Here is a 14,882-nt window from a genome sequence, read left to right on the forward strand (position 1 = left end):
GTGCCCGAGGAAGTGCGTTGGGACCCTTTGCTTAATAACCTTGCAGACAATATTAATAGTAACCTCAAACTTTTTGTGGATGATGCAGCTGTCTATTAAGAAGCTGCATAAAAATTCAGTCAGATCTTGATAAGATTTCAAAGTTGTGCAAAGCTGGGCAACTTGCTTTAAATGCTCGGAAATGCGAAATTGTGCACTTCACAAAATGAAAAAAACTGACTATCCTATGACTGCAATATTAATGAGTCTAGTTGGAATCAGTTAGCTCATACTAACACCTGGGTATACCACTTTTTAGGAATATGACATGGAATAACCAGATAGGTTTGGGTAAAACAGGTGTCAGACCTTGATTTATTGGTCAGATACTGGGGAAATTAAATCAGTCTCATACCAAATAGGACTAAACAGAGAAGGGTGACACAGATGGTCACAGGTTTGTTTGATCTGTGAGAGAGTGCCACAGAGATGCTAAAGAAGCTGTACTGGCAGACTCTTGATGATAGATGTAAACTAGCCTGAGAAAGCCTACTTACAAAGTTTCAAGAACCAGCTTTAAATGATGACTCTAGGAATATACTGCAACCCCCTACCTATCATTCCCATTGAGACTATGAAGGCTTGATTAGATTAATTACAGCACCTATGGAGGCACTGAAACAATGAGTCTTCCCATGCTCCATGTGTGAATGGAACAGGAAAAACCCTAATAACTGGTACTATGGGCTGTACCCTCTTCCACATAATTCACAATGATTCGTAGACTATAGATGTAGAAAATAGAAAATAATTTTTATTGATGAAAGAAATTTGCAATTGTAGCCATAACATTGGTTCAACAATTTACAATATGGTGTAGTTTTCAATCCAGATGCATTTTATGAAAAAAATTATTATAGTAAATGGAGTAATTAAATTATTATAAAGAAAAAAAGAGCACAGCTCTTGTGTCCTGTGTGAAACTCAGTTGTTTTTCTTCTTTGTGTTGAAAAATTAGATTTTGCTGAAGTATTATTATGTACTCATTGGTTAGCAGTTAATCATTGAAAGCTTTCATGATTCATCATTGTGTCTAATTTTTGTTTTGTTTGTTAGAATACCTGATACAATACAGTTTCATACAACCAATAATATGAATTCATGATTGTGATCTATGTTTATTGCAAATACAGCCCCCAGTGCCTCTAACCCCATGGACTGAAAGGAAGGACGCTCTGCAGACACCTGAAAGATGCATACAGTTGGCCTCTGCAGACAATATAATGGGATCTGAAGACTGCCTGTATCTGAATATTTTCAGCCCAGAGGTATTTATCTTAGATTCAGTCTCATTATTTCCCATTACAATCAAACTGAAAAGAAGATTACTATGATGAGGATCATGAGCAAAAAGACTGAAGTTAAACAAAATTAAAATGAGACACAGTATTAGTTTTACAAGCAATATGGTGCATAATTTTATAAAAGAGAAAATTGAAATATAACATTAAATTATTGGAGTGTAAATAAGCAAGTCATTCACGTAATCAATTTAAAGGCAAGCAATATTTTTCTCAGTTTACCTTAATAGGAAATCTGTGTAACTGTCACACTTAACACCATCTTGTTTCCTTTTTCTAGATGATGAAATATCTTATCTGTTTGAAGAAACAAGTATTATTTGCAACAGTATGATCTTTTTTCTGCATTATGTTAGCTATATATTCTTTTATTCTTACTTAATCACTGTTTTTTAATAGACCCATGGATTTATATATCACTTTAAAACCTGCAACAACAAATATATACAATAGGTCTAATGGGATCCCTGTCAGATTTTCCTTTAACTAAACTATACCATAAATCCCTCAAACAAAAAAGCTCTGCTCAGTAATACAGTAGGAAGAAAATGAACATTCCATCCATCTTCAAGAAGGGTAGCAGAAGTGATCACAAAACTACTTCCCAGTATCCTTGGCATTCATTAGTTGTAGAATCTTAGAACATATTCTCAGCTCAAATATAAGGAGATATCTCAGTCAGAATGACCTCTGTAGCATCTGCCACACATTCCAAAAATGTCACTCATGCTAACCCCCACTTTTACTTTTCTCATATGACATTCCAAAAGAAGGGCAACAGGAATAATCAAAAATTTGTTTTGGAGAGCATGATTGAGATGATGAGTTAAACTGAACTGCCTGGCACTACAAAATATACATAAACTATCCCACAAAAGCCTGCCTACAGAGTTTGAAGGACCAGCCTTAAATGAGAAATCTAGGATTATACTACGACCCCCTGTGTATCATTCCCATAAAGATAATGAAGACATTATGAAGACCACAGAGGTGTTTGAGCAGTTATTACTCTCATGCTTGATTCAAGAATGTAATGGAAGAACTCCTAATAACTAGCACAATGAGACATATCTTCTGTTATGCACATCATGTAGATGTAAATAAACATTGGCATCTAGTTTCCTTATATTAAGTTTAACAACAATATGGAGAGGGCAGATTGCTATTTACGATATAGAAGAGGCCTTGGGTCATAGACAGACAAAATGAAAAAGACTGCTAAAATATTAAATATTTTGTACTAAGTCCTTATTCTCCAATGGAATACACAGATACACTTTCACACAAGCACAAATACACACTCGAGCAACTGTCTCAAGAGCTAGAGCCTGACTACAACTGCATCTGACAGAGCATAAATTTGCTAGGATGAGTGGTGGGGTAGGAAGGAGGCATATGATGGGTTGGGGGAGGGATGGCGAGATATGGACAGGTGAAAATAATAGTGCCGCCTTGTGCAGCATGCAAGGAATTGCTCAAGACATACTAGGGCTGTTGGTGAAGCATTGAGAGGCTGTCATGGGTGGGGTGGGTAGGAGAGGAAAAATGTGAAATAGAAAATGACTTGTAGCTTGTATGTACATTGGTGGGGTAAAAAAAGTGTGTAGTGGAGTGGAGGCAGGAAAGAGGAGTGGTATGTTGGAGACAGGGGGTAACAAACATTTAGGCAAAGGGGATGGAGGGGGGGAGTGGGGGTGGGGTTGTTGAAATGAAGGATAAGTTGTAGGGAGAGTTCCCACCAGTGCAGTTCAGAAAAACTGGAGTTGATAGGAAGAATCCAGATGATATGGGCTGTGAAGCACCCATTAAAGTGGAGCATGTTATGTTTGACAGCATGTTCAACAACTGGGTGGCTCCAGCTATCCCTCTCCACTGTTTTATGGCGGCCATTCATGCAGAAAGGCAGCTCGTTAGCTGTTATGCTCACGTAGAAAGCAGCACAGTGGTTGCAGCTTAGTTGGTAAATCATATGACTGCTTTCACAGCTGGGCCTGCCTCTGATGGGGTAGGAGATGCCTGCGACAAGACTGGAGTAGGTAGTAGTGGGAGGATGTATGGGACAGGTGTTGAATCTAGGTATATTGCAGGTATATGAGCTATAAGGCATGGAGTTGAGAGCAGGTGTGTAGTAGGTACAGGCAAGAATGCTGTGCAGGTTTGGTGGGTGGCAGAATACCACTGTCAGAAGGGTGGAGAAGATAGTGGGTAGGACATTTGTCATTTCAGGGCATGGTGATAAGTAGTTGAAACCCTGGCATAGACTGTCAGTCTGTTCCAGTCCTTGGCGGTACTGAGTCATGAGAGGAGTGCTGCTTTGTGGCTGGATAGTGGGTATTTTGGGAGGTGGTCAGTGACTGGAGAGACAAGGCACAGGAAATCTGTTTCTGGACAAGGGTCGGAGGGTAAATTCAGTCTGTGAAGGCCTCTGTGAGACCATTGGTATATTCAGAGAGGGATTGTTAATCACTATAGATGTGACAGCCACAGATGGCTAGGGTATATGGAAGAGACTTCTTGTTATGGATTGGATGACAGCTGCTGAAGCAGAGGTAGTGTTAATGGTAGGTAGGTTTGATGTGGATGGAAATACTGATGTAGTCAATCTTGAGGTGGAGGTTAACGTTGAGGAAGTTAGCTTACTGGGTTGAGTAGAACCAGATGAAGTGAAAGATGGAGAAGATATTGGGGTTCAGGAGGAATGTGGATAAGGTGTACTTACCTTTAATCCCAATCACAAAGATGTCATCAATGAATCTGAAACAGGTGAAGGGGTTAGGGATTCTGGGTGGTTAGGAAGGGTTCCACTATATGGCCCATGAATTGGTTGGCATATGATTGTGCCAAGTGGGTGCCCATTGTTGTACCATGGATTTTTCTGTAGGTGACCATTCAAAGTAGAAGCAATTTTGAGTGATGTCTTTTATATAAGTGGGTAGGTCATGTGGACACCATAACTGGCCACAATGTGGTGTCCTGGGTGGTTGAGTTCATGAACTTTAGGAAACATGTAGAAGGAGAGAGGTAGATTCAGGAGGGAAGTTTAAAATGCCACCCTTAAATGTATGAGAGGAAGGAAGCATTTTTATTATCACTGATGCTGAATGAGAATAAAATATACAGTTTTTATAGTTCTATCTATAATTGAACAATAATAATAGTGAGTTCTCAGGCATACCATTGGAGCAATTTAATAGTTTGGGCCTCCACCATTTACAAGTCTTAAGACACATGAAAACTACAAAATTTCAATCACAGTTAATAAAATTTCACATAATAACTTAGCTGTCCCATATGATGAGATACTCATCTTTGATTAACTACACAATCCTGTACTGTTTCCTACATTTATTTCTGGATTGATTTATGAAATAATAATTGAAATTAATAATGTAACAGAAACTAGTAGAAATTCATTTGTTAAGAAAAGTTGTAAACCTTTTGGATCATTGTTATTTCTGCAGAGTGTGGGAATCATAAGCTTGCCTCTGATGTGATCACACATATTTTTGCGCAAACAATGTAATTTTGGCTTTCTAATGTGAAAAATCAAAATACTGTATGTATGGTATACTGAAATGTGAGAAAATATATTATATGTATAAAATATGCTACAATAACAATCTTCAGATTTATTTAGTTAAAACCAACAAGAAAAGTTATAACTATGTGTTTTATTTAAAATAATAGAAATTTTAAGTGTACCAGTAATTTGTAATTTCAAAAATTTCAAATAATAATAATTTTAACTGTACATCAGAACTAGTACTTATCAATTATAACATCAAAAATAAAATATTTTATAAAATAATTCCTTTTCATAAATTTCAACTTGAAATATTATGTACTACATACAAATCAAACAATGGAAAAACCAGGATGGAATGTAACATACGGTGAGAAGGAAAGTTATCACTCACCATATAGAAGAGATGCTGAGTCACAGATAGGCAAGACAAGAAGACTGCCACAAATATAGCTTCCAGCCTGTAAGGCCTCCATCAAAATTAGATGACAAACACACACACACACACACACACACACACACACACACACAAATGCAACTCACACACACACACTTAACTGCAGTCTCAGGCAACTGAGGCCGCACTGCGAGCAGCAGCAGCAGTGCATGATGGGAATGGGTACTGGGTGGGGGTAAGGAGGAGGCTTGGGTGGAAGGGGGTGGGGGGGTGGGAGGGATAGTAGGGTAGGGGTGGTGGACAGTGATGTTCTGTTGGGGAGCGCACAGGAACGAGGTGGAAAGAGGATAGGGCTATGGTCTATGTGGGCATGACAACCAATAACCTGTTTGTCTGCATGAATGGCCACCAAAAAACTGTGTCCAAGAAACAAGTGGACCACCCTGTTGCTGAGCACACTGCCAAACATGACATCCTTCATTTCAATGACTTCTTCACAGCCTGTGCCATGTGGATCCTTCCCACCAACAGCAGCTTTTCTGAATTGTGATGATGGGAACTTTCCCTGCAATATATCCTTTCTTCCCATAACCCTCCTGACAACTTCTCTAGTCACTGTCCTCTCTCATCCAGCCCCTTCTCTGTTCCCATTCCAGCACTACACATCCCTCAAAATGGCTCTGAGCACTATGGGACTCAACTGCTGAGGTCATTAGTCCCCTAGAACTTAGAACTAGTTAAACCTAACTAACCTAAGGACATCACAAACATCCATGCCCGAGGCAGGATTCGAACCTGCGACCGTAGCGGTCTTGCGGTTCCAGACTGCAGCGCCTTTAACCGCACGGCCACTTCGGCCGGCGTACACATCCCTCATTCCTCCATTGCACCCAGTCCTTTTTACTTCTCTCCTTTACTGCTATGCCCCCCCCCCCCCCCCACCCACCGCTCTGCTGCCATCAAGTTAACCTCCCGACTGCACATATATGCCCTATCCTCTTTCCACCTCATTCCCATGCAGTGCCCAACAGCACATCAGTGTCCATCACCACTACCCTACTATCTCTCTCCCCCTCCACCGAAGCCTTCTCCTTACCACCACCCAGCCCCACTCCCATCATGCACTGGTGATGCTGCTCACAGTGTGGCCTAAGTTGACTGAGACTACAGTCATGTGTGTATGAATTGCACTTGTGTGAGTGTGTATGTGTGTGTCTGTCATCGAATTTTGATGAAAGCGTTACTGGGCGAAAACTATATTTGTGGAAGTCTTTTTGTTGTGCCTATTTGTGACTCAGCATCTCCGCTATGTTATACTGGTATCGACAACTACTGTTGAGGAAAAGTAATGCTAGAGAAGGATCTCACATTAAACCACTCACCTTGCATTACTGGATATGTGGTATGTGACTGCTTCATTGATGTACTGGAGTTAGAAGCTTCCACAACCATCACAAGGAAAAGTGTTCACTGAACTTGGAATAAACAGACTATAGGATGTTGGCATCAATAATTCTCTGAGACTCTTTCTTCAAGATGATCAGCATTAAAAGAATTTAGACAGCAGTCCATAGAGCAAGTTAACTTAAAAATATGAACATGCAAATATGCGATGAAGGAGATCTTAAAATAATATTATAAGTGATTTTTGGAAATCATTCTGTACAAATACATGGCGGAAAGTAAAAATATTTAAAAACTGGAAATTACTCTCAACATCAAAGACATTGTTGCACTCTGGAAAATAGAAAATATGATCTCATCACAGGGACACAGTCATAAAGACTTTGTGGACACCATCTCCCCATCAGGTCTTAAACCACAAGCAATATAATTTGATCTCATAGTGGAGAATTACTTTCTGTGCAACCCATTCCCACAATGGAACTAAAACTGGTAATGACACTAATGTCTTACACAACCCCCAGTGACTGACATTTGTTGTGCAGTGATACCTCATTTAGTGTCAGGGGCATTACAACATCTTCTATGCATATGAAATGTGGACTGCAGAAATGCTCCAACAATACCAGATAGTGGTCATACTGAAGCAAGGAATAGAACCCAATTATGCTTAATCTCATACATAGGCCAATTGTGGAAAACTCACACAAAATGACTTCAGAAAAGAAAGGGAAACATAAAAATCACATGTTATTAGCAAAGTGACACCTTGGCTCATAAGTTTGGAAACACTTCCTAACTGCAATGCAATCTTCTTTTCTTATTTTTTCTGTAATTGTATTGACTCATTTGATATGTGATTTCCTGTGATGATTTAACAACTGCCTCCTTGGATTGCTTTTTCTGAAACGCTTCTTTACACAAAATTTAACAAATTAAATTGTATTATCCATTAGTCTTCATTATGTATTTCAAAACAACCAACTGTCTTTCCACTAGATCTGGGTTTAAACTGCCCCAGTACGATTAAACCAATAATTCCCTTTTGTTTTAAGTGTCTACATTGTTGTCAATTGTCAAGGAATATAGTGATCTTCTAAGCCACAATGCTGTTACCCATGGAGCTTCTGTAACCATGCCACAACAAGCAATTTTATTTCAGCATGCTTTCCTGATACATGTGATGCCGACTAAGTATGGAATATGTGCAGCGTCCTTAGGTGTCCTTGTAATATGAGTACATGTGAAAATAAGAAATACGTTCATTACAAAAATAACAGACATTTCATAGCTTTTCAATAAATCTGAGTTGGCTTCACTATTTCTCTGATGGACTGATACTATCATTACTAACTATTGTTACTATGCTATCTGTCAGACAGCATCAAGCAGTTAATGGTCTGTGATGTCTTCAGTGTAGATTTTATAAAGGATTCTAACAGGTATAATGACCTGGAAACCTTATTTGAATCCTACACTTTGATATTGGTCATTAACTTTATGGCACGGGTTCATAGACAGTAGGACCCTAACTGGGAAGATTTTCTTTGGTGAAGCTCAAACCAAAAATACAACTGTTTACCCAGCAACAAATGTTCTCTCTGATCATAATGCACAGTTGGTTAGTATATATAAGGTAGTGCCTTACAGTGTGGATACTCCTCAGTGAAAATCAGTTACAATAATTAATGACTCCCGGATAAATGCTTTTAAGAATAATTTACAAGAGATGACCTGGGATTAAATTTATAATTAATGAAATACTAACATAAAATTTTATCTACTCCATGATAAATTCGAATCATTATTTGAAAATGGATTTCCACATAAGCTAATCAGAGACTATGTGGAATTTTAAAAATGTTGGATGATTGCAGAGAAACAGGTACTTGATGTTTTTTAGACCAATTTCCCAGATAGCACAGTAAGCCGGTTTCAAACTTGTTTCCAGATGTAAAGTTCAAGTATATAAGCTTGATCATAACTGGAATATTCAGGCCTGTTAGCTGGATTCAAGCTTGAAACAAACATCAAAGTTGGCAGAGTTCAAGCTATATTTCAAGCTTGACTTATCAAGTTTGGCTCCAGCTGTATCTACACACATGGAATACAGCCTGGTATTTACAGCTTGTTTTAAGCTATATAATTATTAATCTGAATTTATTGAACCTAATTAATTAAATAAATATCAGAATGGAAATGGTGTGAAAAGAATTATGAAGACATGTATGTTTACAATTTTTTATTTTCAAAGTGTTTAAAATTGTTGTATTTTAAAATTTAATTATTCTGAAGCCCCTCCGGCCCCAGCACACAGACCAGAGCAGGATCAAATATCGCTGACTTCTGCCGGTATAATGATCCTGTAACAGGTAAAAGAAAATGTTAGCCATACCTAAACATAAAAAATGTAAAAAGTTGAAACTGATCAACCTAAATATAATTTATGCCCCAGATTAGCAAAATAACTTCAAACTCACTGATGTAGTAAGAATCATTAACTAGTATAAACGCCATTGAGTAAGCAGCTGCTTCTGGTGACTTCATTCCAAAGAGTTTTTAAAGTAATTTGAAATAACTTTTTGTTTGAAATTTTTAAAGTAAAGATGACATTTGGGTAATTTTGAGATGACTTCATGAAGAAGCCACACATCACTATTTCTAACAGTTTCAGGGCCATTTAATCTGAATTATAAAGAAACAATTACTTGAAATCATATACACCTCATACTGTAAGCTTATAAGGAAACTACTGTTTAGAAAAATGTAGACTTTTATTCTATCCACAATTATTTTTTGGTGAGTAAAACTGAATCAAAATGAAATAAAAGATGAAATCGAAATGAATTTAATAAATTACCAGTTCAGTGAAACTGAAATGTAAAAGAACAAAAAATGTTCTCCTTGTCATATTTTAACATTGCCTTTTATTAGATTTCAGCCACATTACAAATAACAATAAAAGTAAGAAACACCAGTAGGCCTTGCAGTATTATTTCACCTAGGGAACAACAAAATTAAGAGCCATCACCGATTGTAATTTAGTGTAGTCTTACCATGGGGTTTGACTTCTGTTTTTTGACTGTTGAAGCCGGTGTCCTATATTGGTTTTAAACTGTTCTTCGGTTGTCGAAGGAAATATTTTTCTGACTGAACATGAAAACATAAATCAGTTTATCATTAAAAGTAGTAGATAGTGTTAGAGATTTACACTGGAACAAAAATTACTTTTACAATGTTGAAATTATAAAGCCACTGTATCAGGCCAGCCTGTAAACTATTGATTTTCACCAACTAGGATTGTGCACATAGCATTGTGAAAATGCTCTTCTCAAATGAGCCGTTATTTCTCTAAACCCTGTAAACATCTGATTAATAACAACCAACCCATTGAACATCAATGAAACATAACTACTTTCCTGATAATACTAAAAATATGAATTAATCAGTTGTTTTCTTAACTTAAATGAAATATCAAAATAATATTATCATCAAAATAAATTTTTCTCCATAAAATAAACATTGCAACTTTTATATAAATTTTTATATAAATTTGTTTATTAACTTCCATGCTTTCGTTGAAAATTTTAAAGCAATGCCAGTATTATGGGTGCGACATTTGTACTAATTTATGCTAGTATTTTCATGTTTACATTTAGGAATCTTAAGTTATTTGAAGTGAAGTTACTGTTTTAAGCAACAAATTGATACTCTTCATTCCAAAAAAATACAGTGTTCAAATATACATACTGAACTGTCTGTAATGCAATACATAATACCAGTGTTATGGGTGGGACAAAACTGACACCGAACTGAACAATTTTGACATCTGAACAATATTTCTGCTTTGATAGTATCCACAATTCAGCCAAGCCTCATACAAATGAAGCTTACATTCTTCTATTAAAGAAACATGTTGCTATTAGAAAAAGAATTAAGTTGCACCAATGCACGACACTATATATAACTGTATAGTTATGGGTAGGACAAATTGTCTGGTGTATGATTTGCATAGAATGTTAAATTGCAATATGTAGTGCAACTGAACACACACTATTCAAGCTAAATACAACAGTAAAAAGGTACAAAACACTCACAATAAACTCAGATTTTTTTAAAAAGTTCTAGTCAAATGAGAAGTGTTCCCTATTGTTCATAAATGTTGGAATATGGTAAGCTTTCTCAACAGTACTACAATCATTCTCAATAGATTCATCCTTCACAGTACAGCCCAGATCCAAAATTTGCCACTACTCTCCATGAAAAGTAATGTTACACTTATTATGAATATGCTTAACTTTCGCCAAGCATGAGTCATAAGAAATTTTGTGTCCATCATCACAGAAAGAATTAACAGCTTCAACAAAATCTCTCAAGACTGATGGCATAATAACAGACTGCAACTCTGATTTTACTGTTGCCCCAACTCTAAGACTTCTTTGACTTGAATATCTTGAGTATGTTTACTTTGTGCAAGAGTGTCATACTAACGGGAAGAAATTTCATATTACCGCAATTAAATAGCAGTCAAAGCTACATAAATAAAAAAGACTGACACCTATGTAGTGACTGGTTCTTGATGTACTTTTTCCCATTCACCATGTCATTACTATTTGAATCACCAAAGAAACTTTTCACACTTCACGATTATTCATTCATGGTACAAGTAAACAAATGTAATAGGGCCATATATATAAAGAGGTGAGATTTTAAAAAGGTAAAATAACATTAAGCTTTAATTTATAAGTGCCACATACTAGAGAGCTAGTTTAAAATGACCTCTCTTTACTGAAAAACTTGAAATAGGTATTCTTAGCTGGTAATCCATTTCACTTTCATCCAGGCTCAATTTTTCTACGTATGAGAATATGATATTTCTTTACATTACATAATAATATTTAACATTTGTAATATTAACATACCACTAGAGAAAAATGCACCAAAATATCTGTAATACACTATATATCCTCTTCGGACCCGGTGTAGCAGTAAGGCAGGAGACGCCACACACTTACCGAACTATTTTCCAGTATAAAAGAAACTTCACAACAGTCAACAATCATTAACGTGCGTCACAAAGGTAAAATGGCCGTAAACCTAGCAGAGTCAGTGCAAGGCTTATAAAAGCTTGTGGCACTTCCCGTGGACATCTATGGAAGCTATGCTGCGCGTGCATCTGCTGTACAGCCTTCCAGGGAAATTACAGTTTATTTCAAGCTTGGGAAAATTATTTTAATTCAAGCTAAATTTTTACAGCTTGATGTAAACTGTGTAACAGGTTGATTTTTCAATCTTGAATTTACAACTGAACCTAAACTCAATATCCACCTAGAAATAAGCTGTGTAACAGGTTGATTTTTCAATCTTGAATTTTCAACTGAACCTAAACTCAATATCCACCTTGAAATAAGCTTGAGTGCTAGCTGGGTTATTTTATTCCTCATTAAATGTTTTGGGCTCTGCCCATCTTCAGATGACCTGATATAAACACAATAATGGATATAAAGTTAGCCTACATACTTTACATAAAAAAACGTGTGCCTTAAATATGCAATGTATTTGTAACAAACTTGCACAGCAGTTTTTTAATAGGCAAATACTGTACATATTATTTTACAAAAGTGTTAAATATACCTTCGACAAGAACATCAAAAATCTTCAGGAAAACCACAAAGTTTAACAAAATAGCAGCAGTAACTAGATACAATGACCTAACATGGACAAAATTTACAGTGGAAAGATAGCAATGGCCTCTTGTATGTGGTAGGTAAACAGTCTATCAACATATGGTGTGATAACATTGGTGCTGCTTTACAACATCATTTCATCATTATCATGAGTTACAGATTTCTCCATAATAAAAGCTACAGTTAAAACTGAAAAATGAAATAAAATATATATTGTGGACAAATATGTAACTAATGATAATGACAAAATGATGTTGTAAAGCAGTGCTGCTATAGTCATGCCATCTGTTGATTGATTGTTTACTTAGCATGCACAGGAGGTCACTCCTGTCATTCCACTGCATGTTTTGTCCATGTTAGGTCATCGTATTTAGGTACTGCTGCTAGTTTGCTTAACTTCATGGTTTTCCTGATGATTTTTGACAACTTGTCAAAAACATACTTAACATGTATGAAAAATGGTATATATTTGTCTATCAAAATTAACTGTTGTGCAAATATATTGCAATTACATTGCTTATTTAAGTTGTGTGTTTGATGTACACTATGTAACATTATATTTGTTACTTTAGTTTTATTAGGTCATCTGAAGATGGGTAGAACCTGAAACGTGTAATGAGGAATAAAATAAATAGTTCTAAAAAGCATCTAGTATCTGTTTTTCCATGATCATCCAGCTTTCTTAAATTCCAATACTTGTAGTCAAGTTCACACTAATCAGAAAGGACACCGACAGCCATGTAAAAAACCATGGACCATTAGAGGGATTAAAGTATCTTGAGAAAGGAAAAGGAAAATGTATCTGTTGGTAAGAACAAATAGATATCATGCAGTAGTTGTAAATTACAAAAAGTTACTCAAAGTTACTAAGAAATATTATAAAGAAACCAAGGAACATGCACATAATGTCAGAAAACAGTAATTCTGAAAATAGACTCGAGGCTATATGGGTCATGGGTAGCAAATATGTTTAGTAATTATTATTTAAATATAGTAGTTAAAGTATAGGGAAAACAGTTCAAGAGAAAAATCACAGCAGTATGTTGAGAAAGCAGTCTCATAAAAATCAGTCATATGAGTTTATTCCCAACGTCTACTTCTGAAATTAAGAAAATTATGTATTCTCTTAAAAATAGAAGCTCATCTGGTTTTTATAGTGTTTCCAACAGAGTACTAAAGAGTTGTTCTCATATAATAAGCCCTGTCTTATCTGAAACATATGACGCATCACTATGACAAGGCATTTTTACCGAGAGACTGAAATATGCCATTGTACAACCTCTCAATAGCTACCAACCTCTCCCATTGTTAACATTGTTTTCCAAAATTTTCAAGAAGGTAATGTATTCTAGTATAGTATGTCACCTGAGTTATTATAATATCCTCAGCAAATCACAGTTTAGAGTTTACAAGAGTTGCTCTACTGAGAACGCCATTCATATGATCATTCACCAGATTATACAAGCATTAAATAATAAAACAGTGGTGGCTGGTATTTGCTATGATCTGTCTAAGGCATATGACTGTGTGAATCACAGTATTCTTGTAGATAAATTTAAGTTTCATGGTTTTGATAGTATAGCCAACCAGCGGATAATGTCATGTCTAACCAAAAGGTTGCAGAAGATTGTGGTTAGTAATTCAACCAGTGTTGCTCAGGGATATTATTCTGACTATGGAGATCATGTGTGGGGTTCCCCAAGGCTCAATCTTATGTCCTATATTATTCCAATACTGTGAAAATAATGTTTACACTCACCATATAGCGAAGATGCTGATTTGCTGATAGGCACAAAAAAAGACTGTCACAAATAAATCTTTCAGCCCATAAGGTCTTTGTGAAAAATAGATGACACACACACACACACACACACACACACACACACACACATATATGCAAAACGCAACTCACACACACAGTGGTGGCTGGTATTTGCTATGATCTGTCTAAGGCATATGACTATGTGAATCACAGTATTCTTGTAGATAAATTTAAGTCTTATGGTTTTGATAGTATAGTCAACCAGTGGATAATGTCATGTCTAACAAAAAGGTTGCAGAAGGTTGTGGTTAGTAATGCAACCAGTGTTGCTCATGTATGTGAGTTGCATTTGCATGTGTGTGTGTGTGTGTGTGTGTGTGTGTGTCTGTATCTGGCAACTTTCCTTTTCATAATATTGTCCGCTATTGTTCCTCTATGTAAACAATCTTCCATCTAATATCCAACAAGAAGAATTGGTTCTTTTTGCAGATGACTCTAGTGTTGTAATCAGTCCAAAACATAAACAAAAGAAATAGTATACAGTGTTCTTGAAATTATCATTGACCAGTTTTTTTAATGGTCTCACCTTTTTATTTTATCCCATTCTTCTGTACCACACTGATTTCACAATATCCATTTTTGTCACACCACAAATTACAATATTAGAGACAAGATTAGCAAAATACAGGCGTTTCTATCTGAGACATGCCCCCACTAACTTACATTCTGTGGTACTAACTACATTCCAAAGACTTCCTGGCAGATTAAA

At 36.2% G+C, this 14,882-nt stretch overlaps 1 protein-coding gene across 4 annotated transcripts in view; it reads left to right on the top strand.

Moving 5' to 3' along the window:
- The window catches only part of LOC126236704 (esterase FE4-like), a 139,565-nt gene that overhangs the window by 52,886 nt on the left and 71,797 nt on the right, over positions 1 to 14,882 (top strand). For all 4 annotated transcript variants that reach the window (XM_049946225.1, XM_049946227.1, XM_049946224.1 and 1 more), the window contains exon 3: positions 1,173 to 1,307. In XM_049946225.1, coding sequence (XP_049802182.1) covers positions 1,263 to 1,307 — 45 coding nt within the window. In that variant the 5' untranslated portion in view covers positions 1,173 to 1,262. The remainder of the gene's footprint in view (positions 1 to 1,172; positions 1,308 to 14,882) is intronic.

The sequence above is a fragment of the Schistocerca nitens genome, chromosome 2 (assembly GCF_023898315.1).
Source record: "Schistocerca nitens isolate TAMUIC-IGC-003100 chromosome 2, iqSchNite1.1, whole genome shotgun sequence".
NCBI lineage: Eukaryota > Metazoa > Arthropoda > Insecta > Orthoptera > Acrididae > Schistocerca > Schistocerca nitens.